This window comes from Patiria miniata, unplaced genomic scaffold (genome assembly GCF_015706575.1).
Source record: "Patiria miniata isolate m_02_andy unplaced genomic scaffold, ASM1570657v1 HiC_scaffold_20, whole genome shotgun sequence".
NCBI lineage: Eukaryota > Metazoa > Echinodermata > Asteroidea > Valvatida > Asterinidae > Patiria > Patiria miniata.
In genome coordinates this window covers 21,039,887-21,066,551 of record NW_024037059.1, presented here as the reverse complement: position 1 = coordinate 21,066,551, position 26,665 = coordinate 21,039,887, and the positions used below count along the sequence as shown (strand labels likewise).

General features: G+C 38.8%; 2 protein-coding genes across 35 annotated transcripts in view; one reads left to right on the top strand and one right to left on the bottom strand.

The window, feature by feature from the left end:
• The window catches only part of LOC119728181 (fibrillin-1-like), a 46,778-nt gene extending 35,184 nt beyond the window's left edge, over positions 1-11,594 (top strand). For all 34 annotated transcript variants that reach the window (XM_038200290.1, XM_038200295.1, XM_038200279.1 and 31 more), the window contains 11 exons: positions 298-343; positions 1,493-1,656; positions 2,731-2,950; positions 3,273-3,383; positions 3,907-4,073; positions 4,804-4,920; positions 6,067-6,137; positions 7,441-7,481; positions 7,586-7,682; positions 8,417-8,522; positions 9,408-11,594. In XM_038200290.1, coding sequence (XP_038056218.1) covers positions 298-343; positions 1,493-1,656; positions 2,731-2,950; positions 3,273-3,383; positions 3,907-4,073; positions 4,804-4,920; positions 6,067-6,137; positions 7,441-7,481; positions 7,586-7,682; positions 8,417-8,522; positions 9,408-9,476 — 1,209 coding nt within the window. In that variant the 3' untranslated portion in view covers positions 9,477-11,594. The remainder of the gene's footprint in view (positions 1-297; positions 344-1,492; positions 1,657-2,730; positions 2,951-3,272; positions 3,384-3,906; positions 4,074-4,803; positions 4,921-6,066; positions 6,138-7,440; positions 7,482-7,585; positions 7,683-8,416; positions 8,523-9,407) is intronic.
• A 7,982-nt stretch (positions 11,595-19,576) lies between these two features.
• On the bottom strand, positions 19,577-26,655 carry LOC119727904 (angiopoietin-1 receptor-like). Its single transcript, XM_038199983.1, has 12 exons — positions 26,413-26,655; positions 26,245-26,290; positions 25,791-25,951; positions 25,089-25,308; positions 24,614-24,724; positions 24,323-24,489; positions 23,263-23,376; positions 22,747-22,817; positions 22,189-22,229; positions 21,988-22,084; positions 21,239-21,344; positions 19,577-20,540 (listed from the first exon to the last, which is right to left on the bottom strand). The coding sequence occupies exons 1-12, from the start codon at positions 26,653-26,655 to the stop codon at positions 20,472-20,474; spliced, it is 1,446 nt and encodes a 481-aa protein (XP_038055911.1). The 3' UTR covers positions 19,577-20,471.
• Between the last annotated feature and the right edge of the window lie 10 nt (positions 26,656-26,665).

Genomic DNA, 26,665 nt, shown 5'->3' with positions numbered 1-26,665 from the left:
TGGGCTAGGGCATAAGGTAGGCTTGGAATTTTCTAGGTAGATTGTATAAAGCCCTGGTGATGTTGCCAAAACTGGGAATAGGTTCATCTTGTTGATAGAGACCTGCAGTATATCGCAACAAGCTGTACTGCATTAGTCATGGGATTTGTCGCTACACAGGGGAGTGTGCAGGCTTTGACCAAGACCAGGTCGGGCAGTGATAAGTATCTGTTCCTTTTGGTTTAGCATTTCATGACTGAACAGAATATTGCGTCATATTGATCTGACTATAATTTCCTTTGCTTTTCACATCCACAGGAAGTGTACTTCTCAAGCCCGTTCATGTCGCCTCAGAAAACAGCAGGTGGGTGCATGCAATAATGATTCCAATTGTTGCAGATAAACTCTAGACTTGAAGGCAATACTTTTTTTATGACGAGGATGCTACTAAAGTAAGAGACCTCAAAGTGTTTACATCATTTGCGTTTTTGTATATTATTAAGAGAATAAATGTGTGCTTGGGAGGTGATAAACACTATGTTTAAGACTAGTTATAGTGTGGATGCTGATAATTACCCGAGTGGAAGGCGAGGGTAATTATCAGCATCCAGACTCCAACCGGTCTTAAACAAAGTGTTTAAAACCGACCAAGCACATATTTATTCCCATTCATAAATACCTTTTTCGGTCAAAAAACCTTTAGTTGTAAAAAGAAGTTGAGATGATCAAGACACACCGTTTACAACCTTTTTCAGTGGCTCTAGGTCCCAACAGGTACCCGTCTTCGACTATGACCTTTAAACATATATTAGATTCGTTTACCTATATATTCGAAAAGGAGGCGAAGGTGAAAGTTAAAAGTTATTTCAAAATACGTAATTAAAATTCATAAACACCTAAGACAGTTTACCCATTACTATTGGTCGAGGGCCCGTCACAAGGGTGGGTGTAAACCGCTGATAAAACACTGGCTGGTTTTCAAAACTTGATTTCTGCACCGCTGCGTTCTGCGCCACGTCACGCAGAGGGTACGCGAAGACACATAGCATAGACACGGCCTGACGGGTGTTTCACAAAACGTGAGGTAAATTTGTTGAATGAAAATCGTTGGAAAGTCGTGAATTTTTACTTGGACTTTTTGACCGAAAGGTATTTATGGAAAGTGTGTAAATATGAACTTGGTCGGTATTAAATAAGCAAATTATTTAATATTAAATTAAATTAAAGTAGATTATTTGAATTAAAAACGGTCTGGTCTCGGATAATTGCTAGGGACCTGGTCGCCTGTTTTAAAGGAAACCGGCCATGAAAACTTTTCTTTTATTATTAGAAAAACAATAATCAGGTAGTCATATTTAGGAATATTTCTCAGTACTAAACCTGCAATATGTTAATCATTTGATTGCTTAAACTGATTGTTTTTTGTTTATCTCTAAATATAAATTAAGACAAGTTCTTGGAAAGAATGTATCATTTTTTCATCAATGTTTCCCCCTCCAATTATTCATGCCAGTTCCCATGACGAACGACACGCCTAGCACTATGAGTATGATTATCATATCTGCATCCGGCGCTTTCTGCCTGGTCCTCATCATTTTAGTCATCATTTGTGCCCTGGTGATTAGGGCGAAGCGCCGCAGAGATAATACCGAGTCCGACACAAAGGACATAGAAATGGTAAGTGTGAAACTCATTCAGCTAAAACAGTGATATTTTAATCAACACTAAGGTAAAATGAGTTTGAAGATAGATTGGATTTTTTTTCCAGAAAAGTGATCATGTCTTTTGGACATTGTACTTGGCAATACATCATTGATGAAATGGGATTTTTTTTAAAATAAATTTCATGAGTTTTCACACTGAAGGTATGGAGCATTTTGTTCTAAATAAAATGATTGTTTCAGTGATGTTGATCACATTGATATACGGTATTGTCCAACTGCGAACAAACACTTCAAAATCAGTCATTTTTGGCGATGCATGACAACTGCGCATGCGTACTTACCATGGTACTGTCTACAAATCAATGCAAACTCTTCCTTCTGGCGTTAGGGTTTCTGGTATGCGCGCGCGTCGCTGTAGCCATGCGCGTCGGCAAAATGAAAACGTTTTTTTTTCAATGAAAGATGATGTCTCAAAACCGCCAAACTCACTGGTTTGACTGGAATCCTGCTGCTGCACAATTTTAACGTGTTTTTAGATTGGGTTATGGTCGAGAATAAGCTTTATGTGGCCTCTCTGGACTCCCATATCTTTGCACTAAGTTTAGTCGGGCACCATTTGCAGTCATCAGCCGACATTTGAAGCAAAAAAATCAGGTAAAAAAAAAAAAAAGCCGCGTCGCCGCACCACTTTTTGGGCAAGCTCCATACCAGAAACCAGAGACTTTTTTTGGCCTTAGTGAGCGGGGATCTCTATTGTGTAGAGATTAGTGTAGTGAGCAACTGAGCAAGCCGGCCGCCAGGTGCTTTCTCTTGTTGCTTTCGAGTGCAGGGACCATCCTTTTACTTTTCAAGTCTTGGAGTTCGAACTCCTTGGGTCCTAGCTCCATGTTATAATGTAGAGCGGTCTAAAGACCTTTCTTAATTTTTTTCTATGTATTTAATTGTAACAACAACCTTACTGTATCAGCAAAATCAGCAAGCTCATTGTGAACAAAAATGTAATTGATTTATTTCTAATTTCCACACTGTATACCTCTCATTTACACCTATATTAACACTCTAAGTTTTACATGATTATATCGAACAGAACGGATTTGGTCAAAGAACTCGAGTATACGCGACAGGTATACAGAGTCCAGTGTACGAAGACGTAGGGCTGCCTGCCTGGGCTGCCAAATGGCAGATTCCGCGGAATGACCTGATAATTGATGACCGTGTACTCGGAGGAGGATTCTTTGGTGAAGTGAGGTCCGGAAAAGTTAAAAAGGGCGGGAAAATCACCCCGTCGGCTATCAAGATTGTGAAAGGTAGCATAGACCACGCAAAGTATATTATAATATGGCCATTAAAGTACCATAAGTACTCCAATTGATAGTTATTGTGGTATTGATATAACCAGTTTCATTCAACTTGGTTGATTTTTGTTTTATAAATAATAGTATCCGTGGTTTTTATACCGATTTCACAAGATCTTTTGCAGTCTCTGCCAAAACATGAAAACCAACATATTATCTGTTCACTACAGCCATTTTGTTCCTGCTGTCCAGCTTCGAATCGATTGTATTAAAGGAGCGGTGAAGACTGCTTTCTATAACGATTGATTTCGTGCTTGTGATTCTCATATTTTAGGACGTGCCTCCCTGATGGACAATCGAGATTTTATTGAGGAGTTTCGAAACATGACCAACGTCGGCCACCATCCTAATATTGTAGCACTACTTGGTGCCTGTTATCATGAAGGTAGGCCCATTGAGGTTGAAGGTACCGGTAACGTAGGTGTGTACACCGGCGTCGCAAGAAGGGGTTAGGGTCCCACATTAATCGTTATTGTCGGCACAATTTTTGTCCTGCACGCAAAACTGTGCATCCGTCGGCAAATTTGTCAGGTTAGACAGGGCCAACTATTGTCCGATATGATCATAATAGTCCGCTTGGAACAGTGCCCCTATAGAAAGATGATGTCCCCCCTCCTCTATTTTATTTTGCGGAGGGCGGGTGTCCGGGGAAAGCACCCATCGTGTTTTCGAATTGCTCCATATGCTGTGTTATATTTTTTTTCCCTTCCATTGATAAAAAGTAAAAATTATCGTTTCATTTCGGAGAGGGGGGATTTCATTTGAAGGCAATGTATTTTATTCTCAATGTTGCTATTAAAAGAGAACGCCTGACCAACATTATTTTACAGTTGTTGATTAGTTTTACATGTAAACTTTTCGAAATTTCCGAATATCGCTAATGACGACTGTTTTGCACCATTTACTAGATGTCATGTACATCGCGATGGAGTTTCTGCCCAACGGTGATCTGCGCAGCTACCTGCGCACGGCTCGCGCGCAGTCCGAGTCGGGTGGGGGCGCCCTATCCTCGGGCCAGCTGAATGGCTTTGCCCTGGATGTTGCCAAGGGGATGAAGCATCTCGCCAAGGCAAACGTAAGTGGGCCTTTTCACTTCTCAATTTGGGTCAAAATGCAGAGGAATGAAAAGTTTTCGTTGGAAACGATGCATGTGAAGATTTTTCACAACAAACAAAAACTTAAGGTTATAAGGCTATTTCCCACAACCCTAGGTTTCATCGGGAAATTGTTACATTTCCTTAAACGTCTAGTGCTAGGGACAGGTGTTCGGGGTGACCCAAAATATAGTACATGCACACACAATTCATAATGTAAATTATCAGAAATATTTGTACTAAATATTTCAGAAAAGCAACTATACAGTTAAAGGACAGGATGTCCTGTAAACAATGGTATTAATTTCCGTACTTCATGGGTGACTGAGCTAGCCTACATGTATACACGAGAACATTGGACGCCGTTCATCACAGAATACTGCTCAGTTTACTAATTTTGCAAAATGGCAATTTATTTAAGTCAATGACAATTTAGTGAAAACAAAGTTGTTTTTAAGTTTGCGGTAGAAATAATGCATTATGCATTGTCTGAACCCAAAAGAAAATTAATGGGCTTGATTTTGGAAACGTTTTGTGTGCGGTTGTCTATATACACCCATTAATCGGTCACTTTCCCAGATGTAAAATCTCTACGTCGATGGTTTGAGTGATGAAAATTTTTCTACCAAGCTCTTGAAAAACAAGATTTTAAACATTCTTCATTATCATTCTATCCTACTTTGCCGATGTTTTTTTTTTCATGTAATGCAGGTAATTCATCGCGACTTGGCAGCCACCAACATTCTACTCGGGAATGAGTTGGTGGCCAAGGTGTCTGACTTTGGATTGTCCCGAGAAGAAAATGTCTATGTCGAGATTTCTTCTGAGGTAGTTCTGTCCTCAATATTTGTATCGTTGTTGCGATTGCATAAACAAGTCTGCAGTTATCATTGATTTTGAGGAATCAATGACAGTAGAAGTTGAACCCATTTTAAGTGTGGTTTGGTAAAACTTTGGTATGTACAGTTTGAACCTTTTGATGGGAAATATCCTGTCAGTCTGGCGAAAGAATTTCGGATGAAACTGAATGTTTTGACGTATTGGCTAGGAAATGCAGAGATCCGTTTATGTAGCTAAGAAGATGGAAAGTATTTCGTCACCAACACCACGAAGTAACACTAGTCCACTCCAGTGTGTTACCTCGTGAAAACCGCTACATGACAAATTTTGGCTCCACGAAGTAACACTCAAGTGTGCGTGTGCACATCGGACACTCGCGCGAATGATTACAAAACTGTTAAGGAAATACGATTTGGATAAAAACGTTTTAAAACGTTCGACAGGAATGTGATTAATCAATATTCTTGTGGGATTACGGAACATTTTAATAAAAAAAACCTTTAAATTTGTGAAATAAAGATGAGTGTTCCTTCGTGAAAACGAAAATGACCGAGTCAGCGCACAGTGTACATGAGTGTTACTTCGTGAAAACGAAAATCACTCGGTTCTGTAAGATACAGGCGCGTACCGCGCACTCAAGTCCACTCGGGTGTTACTTCGTGGTATCGTTGACAATTTAGTCAACCCCTATAATCACAGCCGTAACGTTTTAGTAATGGGGCATCAGAACGGCCTATATAATCCGTTACTTTTTACGGGTTCGGGATTAATAACTTTTAAGTGTGCATATGTGCTCGCTCTCTTGTTTCCAGAGAATGTATTCACTCCCTATTCAAGTGAAAATTTACTTCATCAGAAAAAGGGACAACATATATGAGTGAAATTCATTCATTTGAATAAATCACGTTTTCACTCCAGATCCGACTGAAGTGACTCTTCTCAATGTATTCAAACTTTTAAATGAGAGTGATTCACTCCAAATCGACTGCCCTCTAGCGTCACTCTTGGACAAGTTAAAGAAAGGGGATGCCTCACTCTCCCCACATCCGCTATCCATGTCAACGTTCATCGAATCTGATGACAGTTACTGTTTTTGTGTGATTGCATGATGATTTAGTTTGTGATTGTTAACAGTTCCGTGTTCCAACTCGCTGGCTGGCCATTGAATCCCTGACCCATCAAATCTACACAACCCAAAGTGATGTGTAAGTTTTGCTATTACATTAATACCTTTTGACAGTAATTTTACTAAGATTGGCAAGTGATCTTTTAATCTTTGACGTTTTGCTGGTCACGCGGGCAGCCTAGTGTCCTCCTGGTAGCTATCTCAATGCCTGAATGACTCATTGCAGACTGACTGACTGACTGACTGTCACTTGCAAGCCGGGCAGCTAGATGCGGTCATGCAGTCCATTGTGTAGACCAGATTCGTGAAAAGATCAACGGCAAACCGGGGGGAGGGCAACGGGCGCCATGCCCCTCCCTCCCCCCCCCCCCAAAAAAAGAACCCATATAGGCATGCACTGCGTTCACCACCATCTTATACTAAACAAAATTGGTTAAAGTGATCAGAAATTGCTTCAGATCGAACCACAGAGCATCGAGAATCCAAAAGAAATTCGGGGCACTTAAGCGGGCCCCGAACCCCATGCCGTAATTTGTTTGACCCACTTTTTGGGGGACCAATTGTTTTTGCCCCCCCCCCAAAAAAAATGTTGTTCTGGGTCCGCCCTTGGAAAAGAGTTCTAGTGAGTAGCCATTGTGAATCAATTGAATAGAGTTTAGTGCCTTCTTAGATCTTCTTTACCGGGCTTGCCTTGTCTAATTGCTTTAGGTGGAAAGGGGGTAACATGAGGGTCAATATATGCAGAGTGTTTTGCATTATTAAGCTTCAAAATCGACCGTTTGATCCTAGGTGTACATGTACATTGTGTATAAAAAAAAAATATGATAATTTAGAGAACAAATATTACAAATACTAGCTCTTTTCTAGTTTAAAAATCTATAATACGCTTAAAGAATTATTTCTTTATTTATTATTATTTGTTTGCCCTATCTCATTTGACACCTAAATCCAGAGATATAGACATTTAATTGAAAGATTAACTGTCAATGTGGTCCAATTTGCAGCAAAGTGGATGAAAGGAGATTAACATGCCAGCAATCTCTCTGTAAGGCTATTGTTCTTTGCCACTCAATATTTAGTTGGAACCTATGATTCATTGATTCTGTAACTCGTTTACATAATCATTGAAGCATAAGTTTAGGTTGATCTAACTCAATATTGAGCGTATATAAGTTATTATTAAACAAAATAGGAGCTAGTACTTTTTTTTTAATTCCTCTAAATATATCATTTTTTTATACACACTGTACTTATTGCTATAGTTGTAAAACGATTGAAGTGTGTTTTTTTATTGTCATCAATGTGAGATTTTCTGCAGAAATAATTGACTACAGCCAGTGATATTTTCATTTCTTTTTTTATTTCGAAATGTTCGACGTCAGGTGGTCCTTTGGAATTCTCCTGTGGGAAATCGCAACTCTCGGTAAGTTTGATTCTTTGATAATGTTGCACTCCTTCTTCTGCAGTGTTTAGATAGCAAGTGTGTAGACTTTACGATGTAATTGGGAATTTGTTTTATTTATGTAGGTGGAACTCCCTATGCATCTATCAAGGGCATGTCTTTGGCAGAAAGACTGGAGGCAGGATACCGCATGGAGAAACCAAGTAACTGCGACGATGAAATGTAAGACAGTGGACCAATCTTAACCCGATCTTCTGTGACATCAACATTATGTCAAACGGATTTCATCCAATTTCTAAAATTCAGATCTTTAATTTCTGTTTAATCTATTGATGTACATCTCTGATTCTAATTCTGCCAAAGATATCAATAATAATAAAACCGATCTTGTCAACACGTATTTTTGGCTTGATCAATTGAGGAGTTCTTCACCATGAGAAACAATAGAAGGCAGGACCAATTGATACGATAGTTGCAAGTCCATTTAGTTCTTAAGGCACAAACCGATCTTAAATACTTAATGCAACAGCGGTGATTTCTGTCAAAGGTGAGGGAAAACCCAGCTTGAAAATTTGGAAATTGAATGTACACATGTACACACAATATGGGGTTTACGCCCATCCTCATCAGAATTTACTGTTGAAAACACAATGTGAATAATATTGTGAAAGGTTACGTTGATTTGGTACCAAACTATTTGCACCGGAAACAATCACTGGGGACCAGTTGTATCATGGGCGTCCCCCATAGAAAAAAAAAGAATGGAAAGGGGCATGTTCCGTCCCATTTTCCGCTTGCAATCGCCACCTTTAATAGACTTAGTATGTGACAATATTTACCAAGTCTTCTGTTTTGGAAGCCCAGTATCTGTAGGTATTCACTGTATTTTTACTCTCGTTTGCTGTTGATAACTCAGTGATGTAATTAAATAGTTCAAACTACTTCCTGGCTTTCAGCTATGCTATGATGCTGCAGTGCTGGAGTGAGGATCCCAAGCAAAGGCCTACCTTTCCAAGCTTGGTTACTACTCTCGGGAAGATAGCCCAAAAAGACAAAGGACACGTAAGTTTTTCGCTATATTGTAAAATGTAGCTGTAATAATGCCATTACATCACGTCACGCTGTGTTCAATTTCAGAAAATGAAATGGATATACAGGGTGAGTAAAAAAACGCCACCCAGTGGCAGGACCAATTTTTAAATGCAGTTTTGCCTGCAGCACTTCTCAAAATCTAGGATATGAACGCCCAATTAATGAGGGTTTTTTTAGTACGAAAAAAAAACATTCAAATCACTCCAGCCAAGAACCCATGTCATATAGCAATACCATTAGGCACCTACTTTATGTGAAAGCGAACGCAAAGTTGTGGGGTTTGAATTCAGGGAAAGCATTTGCGCTGCCAGGTTGAAAAAGTTAGACAAATTTAATCCTAATCGTCCAAACTTCTTTGCACGTGGTTCTGAGGGGAAACCTTCTGGCACCAGCATTGTTTTGGATTGCGATGCGCGTCAAGTATGAACCGGCTAAAAGGTGCTCTTTAAGCCTCAACCTGAAACCAGTAAAAAAAAAACTGGCTTATAATGGACACCGTGATTTATCCACCTTAATTATGAATAAAAATAAAATAGTTCAACTTAACTACTCAGTCAAAGTGTCCACTATTTTGTACATTTTACCCTCACATATCAGTCCTCATATATCAGCTCCCGAATCGATTCGACCATGTACACTCAATGGCAGTTCAGTCCAGGCCAACACGTTTTCCGAGTTCCTGACAGATCGCAATCTTGATATTCCCCCTCCCCTCCAAAATAAACTGTTTTTCTTGAATTTGAGAAAGCTCTGATCAGCCTCCAACCACAGTTTGTGAAAAAAATTACATGTTTGTTTTTTTAAACAAAACCAGTGCAGCATCCTCAATAACAAATTTGTTCTGCTTTTCTACAGCCCAGCATTGTGGGTGACCCAGTATATTACAGCACTTTCATCATCCGACCGGAGTTTGACGATAATTAATCCTGTACGAGTCTCCTGTACACTCCAAGGCAACAGATATATTTTGCTCATATCCTACACCTTTCCAAGGGCGCTGTAATCTTGGTCAAGACTGGGTGTGATCTTTCTCGCCTCATACAGGACCTTTTTGAAATCCTGACTTCGTCTTTGTCTATTGCTTAAAGACATTTTTAGGCCCCGAATTTCGGGGACTCCGGCCGAAGTTTGGTTCATATTCTGCCCTAGGAACATTCAGTCGTATGATACGAGGCCAATGAATTTCATTTGGTTTGCTTTCCAAAAATTCAGAGGTCGGAATTATAACCAATGCCGCAGACGAAGCAGACATTTCGGGGGAAAAAAAAAAAAAACAACATAACCAGTCCCTGACAAGAGCAGGCAAGTTGTCACGGTGGTAGATTGCGCTAATAATAATATGAATGTTACCAGACTTATTAGGAACTATGACAGCCCGATCCTAGAAATTCCGAGCATACATCACGCGCTGTGTCCAAGGTATGTTCGGAGTGCCAATGTTCCGAAGACTGGATTTGATTCATCTGTTGATGGATCTCGTCTGATCTCGTCTTGGGGCCAACCAAGTTGTCCAGTAACCAGTAGTTTAACGTAAAATTTGAATCTAATTGTTTGAATACTTTTTATAATCTTGTGAGTATCTAGATGGATCATGTTAAACGGGAATGATTTATTTGATTACTTCATCATTATAGTGCTTCGTTTGTTTGCACAGAACTATGAGGCAGCCCCAATATCTTCTCTTACAAGGAGGTGTTAGCTGGGAACTGTGCGTACAAGAATACTCTGAGCATATTGCTCGAATAGAATTATTATCAGAGAACTTGTATCTGTTGAACAGAATATCAAGACGTTAATATTTCGCTATACGGAAAAAATAATTGCTTACACAAGTTTGATTTTAGTTGATGTTTACGCTGAATTTTACCTTACCTCTCAGTTTACAACATCAGAATTTTTGTTAGAGTTTGTATTTCTTAAAGCAGCATTAATATCTTAACACTCGTTCACGCAGATTTGTCTACGATCATTGTAAGCGTACTATAAATATAGTTTGAAGATTTGTTTACGCAGAATAAGCATTTGTTACATCTTTAATGTGGACTTGTAAATATACAACTATAGTTTTTGCTAAATACAATTGTTAAACATGATTGTTCCTGAAGTACATGCTATAAATGGCTAGGATAATTCTCTGAACATTGGCTATAGCCTTTTTGAGGACCCACCTGAGTACATGGTGATTTAGTTAACATTATACATATCTGGACTGCGTTCACGCGATATTATTATCCAAGGATCAATTTGTTTACCCTGAAGTATTGTTTGAGTATTTGTTTACGTAGATTTACTATTTGAATATATTAGTCATACACAAGTTTATCTAAGTACTAATTCATATATATGATTGGAGTTCATGGATTATATATATATTTTGTTTTGAGAAGTATAACTGTTTGCATAATTATTACCCTTGAGTAGTCATCAGATTTGTTTGTGTGTGTGTGATATCTTTGCAAATAACTGAGTTAATTCCCCATTCTAATTGTTTAGAATCGTTTCTTGAACTTGTTGTTTCCCTTTACCTTTTTAATAATCTTGTTTACGTGTTTACCCAGAATGCGGCATGAGTAATTGATGACACAGATTTTAAATTACTTCTTTTATCGAGGATATTAATATGGATACTTTGACTTAGATCGTAACTGAGGATAAATAGAAGAAAATAGTCGGCCATCCTCACCACGGTGAAAACAAGAAGTTCTGTCAGAGAGCTCACCGCCACCTGACCCATCAGACTTTGTAATTTACTTCGTAATTTATCTATTAAAGTTATACTGTACATGTACCTGAAGCACTACTTTAAGTATTTAGTATGATGTTAATTTTGCAATTTCTTTTTTTTCTCATTCTTTTATTTTCTGTGTTATGTTATTTACTACTTTCTGTGTTATGTTATTTACTAGTTATGTTATTTACTGATGTTAATTTTGCACTTTCTTTTTTTCTCATTCTTTTATTTTCTGTGTTATGTTATTTACTACTCCTGTTCATGTGAGTAAGATGTGGCTCTATGTGTCCGAAGTGGACCAAAAAAAAAAAGTATTTTACCCGATCCAATTATATGCAAGTTTTAGATCTTGAGTACACAGAATTTGCATGGAGGCCAATCATTGCTCATACATAATTGAAGTATTCATACTTACTCAGAAGTATAAGTTTTCCCGGCCATTTTCTTGAATTATTAAATGTTCACGCACTTCTGAAAATCGGTCATTTATTTTCGTCTGAATTTGAATGCACGTCTTTAATCCCATTTCGATTCAACGAAAGTTCAATCATTTTCTTTGTCCGTGCATTCGGTTTTGAGAAACAGACGTTAAATTACGTTACCTGTACATTCATTTACGCAAGCGTACCTTTTCTAAATTGATTTCAGGTACAGCTAATATGATTGACGGTTAATGAAAAAGAATCCCCTAATTGTATCTGATGCCGATGACATTAAACTAAAAGTGAAATAGAATGGTAAATGTTTGAAATCGCCCTCTAAAAGCGAAAAAGAAGTCTTGTAAACGAATCTGAATGGACATAAACCAAAGGTGCTGCTTAATCACTTAATTGATTGAACTGAAATGGAATCGAATGCCCTGGTAGCAAAAATGAAACGCGTGTTCATCAGAGCTATTCTCAAATTCAGACGAAATTGAATGACCGATTTTCAGAAGTGAATGAACATTATAGGAAATTGGCTAGGAAAACCTATATTACAAAATCAAAGATCTAACTTGATGTTCCATAATGTTATTGTAGCAGGTCGCCTTTGGCCATCGTTGAGGTCAAGAGCTGTGACGTCAGTCACGACCTGTCAGTAGCGGATCTAGTAAAATGGGGCCAAAAATAATCAATGAAATGCTAAAGTTCCTAAATGTATTCTCTCATTGCCTTGGAATGTAGGATAAAGCATCGTCTAGTTTTCACACTTTTAAGGGAGCATGCCCTCAGACCCCCCCCCCACTCGCCCACACCCTTATACCCCCCCCCTTTTCCGCCCCCCCCCCTTTTCCTGATGCTAGATCCGCCCCTAGGGACCAAACCATGCCAACTAACCCAACTAATAATCAACCAATAGCCATTGTAAGGTTCCATAAGCTCTTCCGAAACTTTGTCACGAGAATTGAAACATTTTCAGTTAGATCGAAAGCATAGTCGGGGTATTATGCTATAATACAAAATGAATATATTACATAAAGAATCTGTATTCATTGTTAATGCATAATTAATACCTATATTTGGATTTACACAATTGTGAATGATGACCCGTTTACCCGACATTTATACTTGAACTTGTTAATAATGTTAACTACAGAGTGTTTACAACATTCAAATATGATTTGTACCGAGTTCGACTCAAAACTTCACAGAACCGAAGCTCAAAGTGACCACGATTGCATAGTTCCCAGCCTATATCTCGCAATAACAGAAACTGTAAATGATAGAAAAAATTGAAATTATTGAACGAAATTCAGGTAACAACACCAGAGATTCAGGTTTTGCGTCATGACATTATGATTTGCGGACACAATGAGATGAGGTATGACTTTATTCATCGGACCACAATCTCTTTCCCAAGGTCATGATTACCTTGTAACGTAATCTTTACCGGTAACGTAATCTTTACCGGTGAATTGATGGTAACTGTACAACCAAAACTATTAGTGTTTTAAAAACGAAATAATAACCTGTTATTATACACCAAATAATCACGTCATATACAACAGTAACATGTCCAGGTGATTGTTCAGTGATCATAACGTAATCTTCACCAGTGATTTCGTGGTAACTGTAAAAACAGAAATATTGGTGTTTCAACTACGAAGTAATCTCCTATTCTAAGCACCACAAATTGACAGGTTGAAATCCCGTTATTCGGTCATGTGGTCATTATAATGTGATTTACACCATATAACCTTCGGTAATCACGTTACTTTATTCACTTGATTAAGAGGTGATTTGAAATGTGATTAGAACGTGACGATTTGGTTAAAAACCACCAAACCTAAAATTCACTAACTATTCACCAAAAAAAGTGGTTCTCTTCTGGTGTTTTCTTTACTGGAGTTCTATGACCAGGTCCTAAAAACGGGTCCTTCAATCAAGTCTTACGGTCAGGTCCCACGGCAAGGTCCTCATATCAGGTCCTAAGACCACGCTAGACCAAGTCCTGAAAGAAATGTTCTACCAGGTCTTATGGCCAGGTCCTAAGACCGGGTCCTTCAATCAGGTCCTACGACCAGGTCCTACGACCAGGCCCTAAAGAAAGGTTCCCGACTCTTCCGGCCAGTTCTTCAGACCAGCTTCTACGGCAAGGTCATTATGATAGGTCCTACGTCTAGGCCTTAAGACCAGGTCCTATGGCCAGGTCGTACTGCCATAACCATCGACCTGGTCTTAAGACCAGGTCCTAAAACCAAGACCTACGACCAGGTCTTAAGACCAGGGTCCTACAGACCAGGTTTCTAACAGGAAAGTTCCTAGGACCACGTACTGCGTTTCTAAGACCATGCCCTAATGAATAGTGCTACTGCCTTGTTCTGCAATCAGGTCTTACGATCAGGTTCTACGGCGGGGTCCTTATACCAGATTCTACGACATGTCCTCAGATCATGTCCTAAAATGGTCCTCCTGCAAGATTGTACTGCCGGTCCTGCTACTAGGTCTTATGACCAGATCCTTTGACAAGGTACTATAGACCAGGGCCTACGGTTAGGTCTTACGACCCGGTCTTATAACCGGGTGTTAAAATCGGGTCCTACAACCAGGTTCTACGTAGAGGTCCTCAGACTAGTTCTACGACCAGGTCCTCAGACCTTGTCCAAAAGAAATATCCTTCTACCAGATCCTACGGCCAGATCCTGCTTCTAGGTCTTATGACAAAGCCCTGAGACAAGCTCCTACAGACCCGGTTCTACGGCCAGGTCTTGCAATCAGGTTTTAAAACCAGATCCAAATAGTCTTAGTTCGTAAGACCATATTCTAGAGAAAAGTCGTACGACCAGGTTCTACGTCCCTGTCTTATGACAAGGTACCACAATCACATCCTACGACCAGGTTCTACGACAGCCAGTCCTACTACTCGGTCTCGATGACCAGATCCTCACAGAAGGTCCTACGGTCGGGTCATACGCCAAGGTTTTAAGGCCAGGTCCTACCGCCAGGTCTTGCGATCAGGTTTTAAAACAGGTCCAAATAGTCTAAGTTCCTAAGACCATATTGTAAACAAAAGTCGTACGGCCAGGCCCTACGTCCCTGTCTTATGACAAGGTACTACAATCAGGTCTTACGACTAGGTCCTCCGGCAGGGTCCTCAGACCAGGTCCTACGAAAGGTCCTCAGATCATGCCATAAAGAAAGGTCCTACTGCCAGGATCTTTGGCCGTTCCTACTACTCGGTCTCATGACAAGATCCTGTGAGAAGGTCCTTATAGAGACCAGGTCCTACGGTCAGGCCTTACGACCAGGTCTTTAGACCAGGTCTTTAGACCAGGTCCTACGACCAGCTCCTCGGAACATATACTAAAGAAAAGTCATACGGCCAAGTCCTTCGTCTAGGCCTTAAGACAAGGTGCTGATACAGGGTCTTACGGGCAGGTCCCCAGACCTCAGACCGGCTCCTACTTCAAATTCCTAAGACCGTGTTCTAAAGAAAGATCCAACGTCCAGGCCTTACAACCATGCAGTTCCCTTAAACAAGGTCCTATACTGACCAGGTTCATACGACCAGGCTCTACCACCGGGTCATACGACTAGGTCCTCAGACCAAGTCATAAAAAGGTCCTTCTGCCAGATCCTACGGCCACGTCCTATTTCTAGGTCTTATGAGTCGACCAGCTCCTTAGACAAGGTCCTACAGACTAGGTCCTACGGCCATGGTCCTACGACCGGATCTTATGGCGATGTCCTGAGGCCAGGTCCTGCGATCAGTTCCAATAAGACCATGTCATAAAGAAAGGTCCTACGGCCAGGTCCTAAGACCAGGTCTTCAGGCCAGGTCGAATAACCAGGTCCTAAAGACCAGGTCTTAAAGAAAAGTCCAACGACCAGGTTGTAGGACCTTTCTTTAGTAATTTAGTTATAATTAATTGCATTATTCACCTGTAAACGTGACTTGTCTGCAAGTTTCCTTATTGGGCTACTGAATTGAATCTTGGCCAAAGATCATTTGAGATTATTCTGGTCCAAATCAGGTGAAGCATTAGCGCCAGGGCTGCGCAGAGTCAAGATACTATACCCATCACGATGAACCCTTTAACTGCTGGTCACATCATGTATTAGCCTGGACCGTACCGACGAAACAGGCAGCAAACCGGCTGCTGCGAAATCTAAAGGCGGGAGGTGGGGGGGGGGGGACAAGAACAGAACCTGACATCGTTACGCGTGCAGGTTTTGTATCCAGAGATTTTATTTAGTATAACACCGATCAATGTTTATTTTTAGACGATGTAAAGGGTACCAGAGTACAAAAGTTTTCCGGGAATCCGAAAGTGGATATATCCTCATGACATCGCAAACTGATAACAACGATAATCGTTCACCGCAACTTCCTTGAAAATTGATGGAAATTAACACGGCAATATAATAAGCAAGATTATTGGCATAACCCTACAAATACCTTGGTCAGACAAGTTAAACATTTAAATGAGTACCGTCAACTGGAGTAACTTTGGCACCCTGGGGTTACAGTAAGCAGAAGCTACACCCTTTATTTGCAGTCGTCTCAACAACGCATCGCGCGAAATTAATAAAAACTGTTGATATTGATTCTTTTCTTGTGTTTTTTTGTGTAAATAAACACGTCATACATCTTTGCCTGAAGAGTTTATCATTTGTGAAACTTTATTATTTAGTATGATTGATTTGGCTGTTTTTCATTAAATTCCGGTACCCTGCCAAAATTGCCCCAAACCACCGGGTAACTTTGGCAGCACTTCACGACTCACAAGGCTGTCAATACCATGCAAAGAAATCAATTGGATGTTTGCTATTCATAACGGATGAATTTGCGTCGGGGTGATGTAAATCAATATAAGGTTTTTGCCCTTCACCGACGTATAAACACTGTATACTCAGTGTGGACGTTTGCTGTTACAAGGTCAGAGATTCGGCCCCATAAGTCAAAAATAGCAAAATGTCATATTAACAATGAACAACGTTTATGAATTGGACAATGAACAATTATAACAATGAACAGCTGCCAAAGTCTATAATTCAGAATATATGAATTAGCCAATGACCTCACAGGGTGTGCGAGCCAGAGTGAGATTAACACAACCCTGGGAAAGAGATTGTGGTCCGATATATAAAGTCATATATACCTCATTGCATCTGCAATTCGTAATGTAATGACGGAAAACCTGAATCTCTGATGTTTCTACCTGAATTTCTTTTAATAATTTGCATTTTTCTAACATCTACAGTTTCTGTAATTTCAAAATAAGCTGGCAAATGTGTAATTAGGGGCACTTTAAGCTTCGGTTTTGGTGAATTTTTGAGTCAAACTCGGGGGAAAAAGTCCAAGATTCATGTCTTATCATCATGTTTGCAGTGACTGACCTTCATTGAGATGAAATGAGGAAAAAATGGCGTCAGGTTGCATCATTTGTTCCGAACTCGGTACAAATGTGTATTTGAATGTTATAAAGACTCTGTAGTTAAACTTATTAAAAAGCTCAAGTTTATATAGGTCGGGACAACAGATAATCATCTACCATTGTGTAAATCAAAATACAGGTATTAATTCTGCCCAAATGGTCAATACAATTCCGTATGTTAGTTTTTGGTCCCATTTTACAAGATCCTCTACTGGTTCCTTTTTGACTGACAGCTCGTGACCTCAGCAACGTTTCTCCCAAGACGATATGCAGCAAGGCCTATCTCAGACAAGGAACATCCAGTTAGATCTTTAATTTCGTAATAGTTTTGCTTAAGTATGAATACTTCAAATACGTATAAGCAAGTAATTGGGTTCTATTAGTGTATATTGTGTGATATACTCAATGCAAATTCTGTGTACTCAAGATCTAAAAACTACATATAATAGGATCCGTTAAAATACATGGATGATAATTTGCGTATACATTCAAAGTACTCGCATAATTTTGTAATTTTGTATCAGTAGAAAATTTTCTTTTTAAAAATAGTACCACGAACAAAAAAACCATTAGTCTGTGTAAAACGTTTTCAGATAATTATATGAAAACAAAGAAAACCACCTGTGGAAACAAAAGAAAGCAACTGCTCCATTTCTACGAAAACACGTCTCCCAAAATAATGTTACACGGAAGTAAATTGTGTAAAAATGTATGTGTAAATAGTTACAAATGCAATATGTACCGGTACTATTTACATGTATAAAGGTATAGGAAAAAACAAGTTTAAGAAACAATATTAAACAATGTTACCAAATAACAGTTATTTGTAGACAAATCACCCGGACAAACATAAACATAAACTCAAATAATATTTCTAAATTAGTACTCAGATAAACGTGTGTATCACCAATATACTCAAATAGTAAATGTATGTAAACAAAGTAGTCACTCAAACAATAATTCTGTGTAAACAAATCCTATTTGGATAGTAATGTCGCGCTAAGTCCCTATATATTGTATATGTTAATTATCTCGTGTACTCAGATAAGCCCTCAAACACTTCGAAATGTTCAGAGAATTATCGTATCATTCATCTATTGCATACACCTCCAACGATAATTCATGTGAACCACTGTTTTCATTAAGAATGATGCCTGAATGTTTGTAATTCGATATCAATGCCGTATACCTTTGGCAATACAAACTCACATAAACAATTCTTTGTAAACTGAGTAGTAAGGTAAACATTCTGCGTAAACGCTAACTGAGATAATACTTTAATATAAATTGTATAATGTAATTAGTTTTCCGTTTGAACAATTATCAAAGTCTTGTTATTCTGTTCAACAAATTCAAGTTCTCCTATTATTCTGTTTGAGCAATATGCTCAGCATATTCTGTGTACGCAAAGTTCTCGGCTTACAGTTTCTTGTTAGAGAATAGTATTTGGGCTCAAAGCTCAAAATACTCAAAGAACATTCCCATGTAAAGAGAGTCCATCTATACTCGCATGATAATTATTCTTATAAGTATTTAAACAATATATTCAAATAATGCTTCCCTGTGACATAAATATTACGTAAAACGCACCGGTTAATGGACTCGTTATCGTCTGTGAATAAGCGATCAAAACGTCTAATAGGAGATCTTGGATGGCACCAAAACGAGGTCAGACGACATTCATCAACAGATGAATCGAATCCAGTCTTGGGAACATTGGCACTCTGACCTAGGAAACTCCGAACATACCTTGAATACAACGCGTGATGTATGCTCGGAATTTCTAGGGTCGGGCTGCCAAAACTCCTAATAAGAATGGATATATTCAGTGCTTATTCTGTGTAATCAAAATCTTATAAGCTACATACTAGGACCGAGTAAAATAATTGTAATAATTGTAAACAAATTATACAAAAATTATGCGTATAACCAAATTATGCGTATACAATTCAAGGATTCACATACTTTTGTAATTTCACATCACGTAAAACAAATCTGCGTAATTAAAACTGTACCACGAAAAAAAGACCATCATTCTTTGTGTAAACCGTAGTCAGATAGGCCTATGGAAACAAAAAAAAAACCTTCTGCTTAACGATTTGGTTCTGGTAATTATCCTGCTCCTGGACAAAAAAAAAACAATCAATAAAAATTGTCAAAAATAAAATTCTGCGTTTTTCCCCCCATTTCTGCGTAAAACCCTTTCAAATTATTATTACACGTAACTTGGGTAAAATGAATAAAAAAATATGTTTAAATATTTACAAATGCAAACACTCTGTGTTAACAAATAATCAGAAAATAAAAGTAATCAGAAAATAAAGTGACCTTAATTTCGTGTAGACCTATTACACTCAGTAAGGATTATATACGTAAACATGTGCTCGGGTAATTTATCCTCAATCGAATAAACCAAAGTAACAATATCCACTATTCAAATATCCTCATTAAAAGAAGTAATTTAAAATCCGTGTAAAAATCATCAATTACTCATGCCACATTCTGGGTAAACAATTAAACAAGATATGTTTTTAATGGGGTATAGGGAGATAGCAAGTTAAAGAAACAATATTAAACAAGGTAAGGAATTATCAGTTATTTGTAAACGAATCACCAAGACAAAAAAACTTGCGTAGGGTCACCGATTATTTGTACTCAAGGGAAATAATTACCAAAAAAATAGTATTTTACGTAAATATATAACCCATGAACTCAAACGATATTCTAAATTAGTACTCAGATAAACTTGTGTATGACTAATATATGCAAATAGTAAATCTGCGTAAACGAAGTATTCAAACAATAATTGTGTTTAAACAAATTCATACTTTGATAATAATGACGCGCGAACGATGTCGATATTATACATGTAATTTTAATCATGCTCTCAGATGAGGTCTCAAAAATATTAGGCAATGTTTAGAGAATAACCCAATCGATTCATGGCATGCACTTCAAAAACATTTTACCATAGTATTCAGTAAAAACGATACCTGTATATTTACAATTCCACATTAACGACGTACCAAATGCTGATTCTGCGTAAAAAAGTATTCAACTACATTCGTGTTCTTACAATCGTGCATAAACGAGTGTTAAGATATAAATGTTGCTTAAGAAATGCGAAGTCATATAAACAATTCTGCGTAAGTGAGTTAAAATTCTCTATAAAAAAAAACTTTTGATAAAGACTGCCCCAACAAACAATTAGGACTGTCCAAACTTTAGTTGGCACGGTGCCATAGTTGGGGCGTCACAGGTATAAGCGAGAGTGGGTATAAGCGAAATGTAACTTTCGCCTTGGAGTATATCCAGTAGATTCGTAGGATTAGTTATCGTCAAACTCCGGTCGGATGATGAAATTTTCGTAGTAGGCTGGGTCAACCGCAATGCATGACTGTAGGTAGAAAGAAGAAATTAATTGTTAAGGATGCCGCACTCTTAAAAAAAAAAAATTGTTAGTAACTCTGGCTTGAGGCCGATCAGTGCTCTGACCGGGATACCACGAAGGCAGTTAATTTTAGAAAATAATATAGCCTATTGGACCGGAAACTTATGTCTCATTGACGTTTCGTGGTGGGAATCAATTCAGGAGTAACAGCATTGATATCAGGTGAAAACATACACAAGTTTAAGAAACACAATGGACATTTTCAATTTTGGATGGCAGTGGCTGAACTAAATTCTTAATCTCATGTTTGACGAAGCATTGCAGTGTATTCATAGGCAAGGTTCGTTAATACTGTACTCACGTGGTTTTGTAGCATTAAAGAGTACGTGGAGATTCACACTTAACGAGAATATGAATCGGAAACAAATTTGGACACAGAACTATGCTCAACGGAATTTAGCCAAGTTGGAATTATTTTGTCTGACTTTTTCAACATGGCAGCGCAAATACTTGCCTTGCATCGGTGACGTCACAAGTTCGTTTTCGCAACGCAAATGAAGTGGCACTGAGACTACTTATAGTATTTCTATTGGTTCTGTGCTAAAAAAAAATGTCAGGTTGGATATTCAACTTTCTTTTTCTGAAATTGAAAATATTGCTACTTTGTAGGTTTTCCTGAGATTATTTACGACACAGTAACTTACCTGTCGTTTGTCATTTTGGGCCATCTTCCCGAGAGTAGTAACCAGGCTCGCGAAGGTAGGCCTTTGCTTGGGATCCTCACTCCAGCACTGCAGCATCGTAGCATAGCTGAAAGCCAGGAAGAAGTTTGAACTATTACATTGTATCACTGAGCTTATCAATAGCGCAACAGAGTCAAAACAGTGCAATTCCAAAATAATTAAAATATAGTTATTTCCGGTGCACATAGCTAGCTTTGTACCCTTTTTAAATTAAACTTCCCAATCGTTTTTCTTTTTATCGTGTAATAGTGCAGAGCTATTGCTCTTACAGAACCACTTAAATGTAAATTTAATAATACATTCTGCATAAGGGTGTGCAACACTTATACGTGCCTTGATATCATTTAACGCTGTTGACAAGAACCACTGCTGTTGCATTTATTATACAAACGTGTTCCTTAAAATCTATATGGACAAATTAGCATTGTATCGGTTGGTCTTGCCTTCCAGTATTTTATCTGATAGTCAAGTGGTCAATCAATCAAGAACCACAAATTAGGTGTTGACAAGGTCTTTTTTTAATTAAGTACGGGGAAGTTAAGATAACGGAGAATGGATACTTTCTGCAGAAAATGATTCAGAAATAGATATCAATATGAGACAGAACCTAAAGATCTGAAAATTTTGGAAATTGCAAATTGGGTGAAATTTGTTCGACTAATAATGTTGATGCCATTGAAGGTCGGGTTAAGATCGGTCCACTGTCTTACATTTCATCATCGCAGTTACTTGGTTGCTCCATGCGGTATCCTGACTCGAGTCTTTCTACCAAAGACATGCCCTTAATAGATGCATAGGGAGTTCCACCTGCACAAATAAAACAAATTCCCAATTACATCGTAAAGTCTACACACTTGTTACCTCAACACTGCAGAAGAAGGATTACAACTTTATCCAAGAATCAAACTTACCGAAAGTGGCGATTTCCCACAGGAGAATTCCAAAGGACCACCTGACGTCGAACATTCGAATAAAGAAAATAAACGAAAATATCACTGGCTGTAGTTATTTCTGCCGAAAAATCCCACATTGATGACAATTTTAAAAACATATAAATCGTTATATAACAAGAATTACATGTACATGCACCTTGGATCAAACGGTCGATTTAAAGCTTAATAATGCAAAACAGTCCGCATATATTGACCCTCATGTTACCCCCTTTCCACCTAAAACAATTAGACAAGGCAAGCCAATTAAAGTAGATCCAAGAGGGCGCTAAACTCTATTCCGAACGGCTGCTCACACGACATCCTGTCATGCGTCTGGTCTACACAATGACCCGGATCTAGCCATTCAGTGGTGTTAAGGAGTAACCGATAACACTACACTGCTTGCAAGTGACAGCCATTGAATCAGTCAGTCAGTCAATGAGTCAGTCAGGCATTGGGGTATTTAAGGACGGCTGCCTTCGTGACCAGCAATACACTTGTCAAATCTCGGTAAAAAAAAACAACAACAAAACTTACACATCACTTTGGGTTGTGTAGATTTGATGGGTCAGGGATTCAATGGCCAGCCAGCGAGTTGGAATACGGAGCTGTTGAAAATCACAAATTAAATATCAACATGCAATCACACACAATAATCCAGTAATTGTCATCGTACTCGATGAACGTGGACATGGATAGCAGATGTGGGGAAAGTGTGGCACTCCTCCTCTCCAAACTTCAAAGAATGATGCTAGAGATGAGTCAAATTAGAGTGAAAATCACTCCAATCTTTTGAATTTTGAACTTTGAATACCTTGATATAAAATCGTCGAATCAGGAGTGAAAATGCAATCTAGGCCTATTCAATTGAAGGAATTTCACTTATAATTGTCTTATCCCGTGTTTCTAAAGGATAAAGTGTTTGTTTTTTTCACTTGAATATAGGGGCTGAATAACATTCGTTGGATATAACAGAGCAAGCACACATGCACCAGAGTGAAAACAATCTCAAACCGTGAACATCGATTCAAATATTGAGGACAAATTTACCGCAGTATACGTCTCGACATAGACATCCTCTTCTCGGGACAATCCAAAGTCAGACACCTTGGCCACCAAACCCTCCCCTAGTAGAATGTTGGTGGCTGCCAAGTCGCGATGAATTACCTGTATGATATAGTTGGGTATTATCAATATTATTTTAGTAAACAGAGGGAAATGAATTTGTTTCATCCTTCACTCGCTGTATATGTAATTAGCCCTATCAATGTTTAAAAGTGCTTTTCAGTAGCTATAAAGAAAAACGTTCATCTCTCGAACCAACGTCGTGAAGATTTTATCACAGTGACTTCATAAAATTCCATTCATCTGGGAAAATGACAACTGCGTCAAACAAGGTGGTTCTCGAACCACGCGTATCGCCTGTTTGCTTTTTGATTTTTTTTTCGAAAGAGTGACTAATCAGGGCCAGACTGCTTGGTGTATATTGAAGGGTGGCAATGGCAAGGGGTGGTATTTAATGAGGATGAGAGGGCCCTGATCAGTGTAGAAATAACTGTGGGTAGTAATGAGGGTGGAATTGTATGAACTGCTAATAATTATAGAAACATTAAGCCTACACTGAATTGCAGCATGAAGTGAAGACTCAACAGTCGCGCATTTAAGCTTGGAGGATGTTGTCTGTAAAATTAAATCTAAACTTGGTGTGTGACCTTTGACATCTTCAACTTTTCAAATGAGACCAATTTTACATTTTCGGCCTCATTTACAACTTGACCTCTGATGATCTTTGACCTTGGTATGTGACCTTTGACCTTGAAATGTGACCTTTGACATCATTATCATATGAGTTTATAAGAAGTTTAGGTCCTGGGCAGTTTTCTGTGAAGAACGGTGTCTAAGGTTGTAAGATGTAAATTGAGTCAAAGAACAATTGCTTTATAGTACAAGACGTTAAAGAAAATGTAACAATTGCCAGATGAAACCTGGGATATGATATGAGACAACTTTTTGTTTCTGGTGAAAAATCTCAACATGCATCCTTATGTTTCCCATGAAAATTCTTCATTCGTCTGCAAAGTTTGACCCTTGAGAAGTGAAAATGCCCACATACCTTTGACTTGGCGAGGTGCTTCATCCCCTTGGCAACATCCAGGGCAAAGCTGATCAGCTGGCCCGAAGATAGGGCGCCCCCACCCGACTCGGACTGCGCGCGAGCCGTGCGCAGGTAGCTGCGCAGATCACCGTTGGGAAGGTACTCCATTGCGATGTACAGGACATCTAGTAAATGATGCAAAACGGGCTTCATTAGCGAGTACACACGTAATTACCGGTACCTTGAACTGTCTCAGTAACAAGTCAGTTAATTTTCCACCATCCACCTGTTATAATATGAGCGGCCTACCTTCATGATAACAGGCACCAAGTAGTGCTACAATATTGGGATGGTGGCCGATGTTGGTCATGTTACGAAACTCATCCATAAAATCTCGATTATCTATCAGGGAGACACGCCCTAAAAGATGAAAATCACAATCATGAAATCAGTCATAAGAAAGCAATCGTCACTGCTCCTGGGAAACACAATCGCTCCAAAACTTGAAAGCAGGAATGCAATGGCAGTAGTGAACAGAAATGACCCAGCAGATAATCTGTTGGTTTTCCAATTCGCCTACCACATCATGATTTAACAGAGACTGCAAACAAAATGTGCTATAAAACTGGAAATTAATAACGAAATAAACATTGTTGAAAACAAGGAAAATTATTCAACCAATTAGTATAGAACTGATGTTTTCAATACCACAGTGGAAATCACTGAAATCTCCTATAGCACTTTTATGGTTATATTTCAATATACTTTGCGTGGTCTATGCTACCTTTCACAATCTTGATAGCCGATGGGGTGGTTTTTCCGCCCTTTTTAACTTTTCCGGATCTCACTTCCCCAGAGAATCCACCTCCGAGTACACGGTCTTCAATGAGCAGGTTATTCCATGTAATCTGCCATTTGGCAGCCCAGGCCGGCAGCCCTACGTCTTCGTACACTGGACTATCTATACCTTTCGCTTCCACTGGAGTTCCGTGGCAAACTCCACTCTGTAAATGTGTAAATACAGGTGTATGAATACAGGTGTGAATGTGGTGAAAAGGCGTAGGCCAACAGCAAACAAATTAGAAGTAATACATAAAATGTGTCTCCTTTAACAAAGAGCTTGCTGTTGTTGCCGATAGCAAAGAAGTTGTTATACCGTTAAAGATTCTATAGGCCTATACATGCATAAAAATATACAATTACAAAGAAAGGTCTTCAGACTGCTCAACACCCTTTGATTTTGTTCATTCCTCTGTAACAAAGTAGTCTTCAGAACTGTGTTGAAGTGAACAAGTTACGGTTAGAGATAAGATAACTACTCTGTGCGATACGAAATAGTGTGAACAGTTTTACACAAGATGCTGGAACTTGTATGTATACTTCGAGTGACTGAGAAAGTACAGACCATACTTCAATCAACATGTGTTGATCTACGATTCAACTTGATGTTTATTCCACATAAATGACAATTATACTTCATACGTACCAATTCTATGTCCCTGTTGTCTGGCTCGTTATTATTTGTACGGCGCTTCGCCCTAATCCTCACAGCACACATGATGACTAAAATGATGAGGAACAGGCAGAAAGCACCGGAGGCAGATATGATGATGATCATGGTAGTAGGTGTACCTGTTGTCTCAGGCACTGGCATTGGAGGCAACATATAATTTGATTGAATTTGATTATTTGGTAAGTATTCTTTGTAAATATTTCATTGGATTTTTTTTAAAATTAAATTTGTATTGTTGTCCTTGAAGTTAAAACTGCTTCTCCGTTGCTTTATTTATGGAGTTTACGACAGAACTACCTCATCTACTTAAGGTTTTTAGAAAGTAGTTGACAAATAGATACATAGTGAGTTCCGGTACTTAAGTAGAATCCCTCATCATAAACAATATTTATCAGCATCATTTTATTTCATAATTGCATGCACTCACCTGCTGTTTTGTGAGGCGACATGAACGAGCTTGAGAAGTACACTTCCTGTGGATGTGGAAGCCAAATAAATTAGTTACGTCAATATTCTGTCCAATCATGATATGCTACACCGAAAAGAATAAATGCTTATCACTGCTTAACCCTACTGCGGCAATATAAGTACTCACCCTATTTGCCATTATGACATACACCCTCAGGAAAGCTGTATACGAAGTATTGGCTTTCAGGGGTCCATTGTCGCCAATGTGATCGTAGATAGTCGCTCTCTTTCTCCTTCTAGAGCCATCTCCCCGGCATCTGGAAACTCTTCCCGAGCCAATCTCTACAGTCTCCGGTGCATCAAGCTCGTCCCTTACAAAACAAAGCGTGATAGCAAACCCACGTCGAACAAGTACTGATAGAAAATGCATCACGAGCATA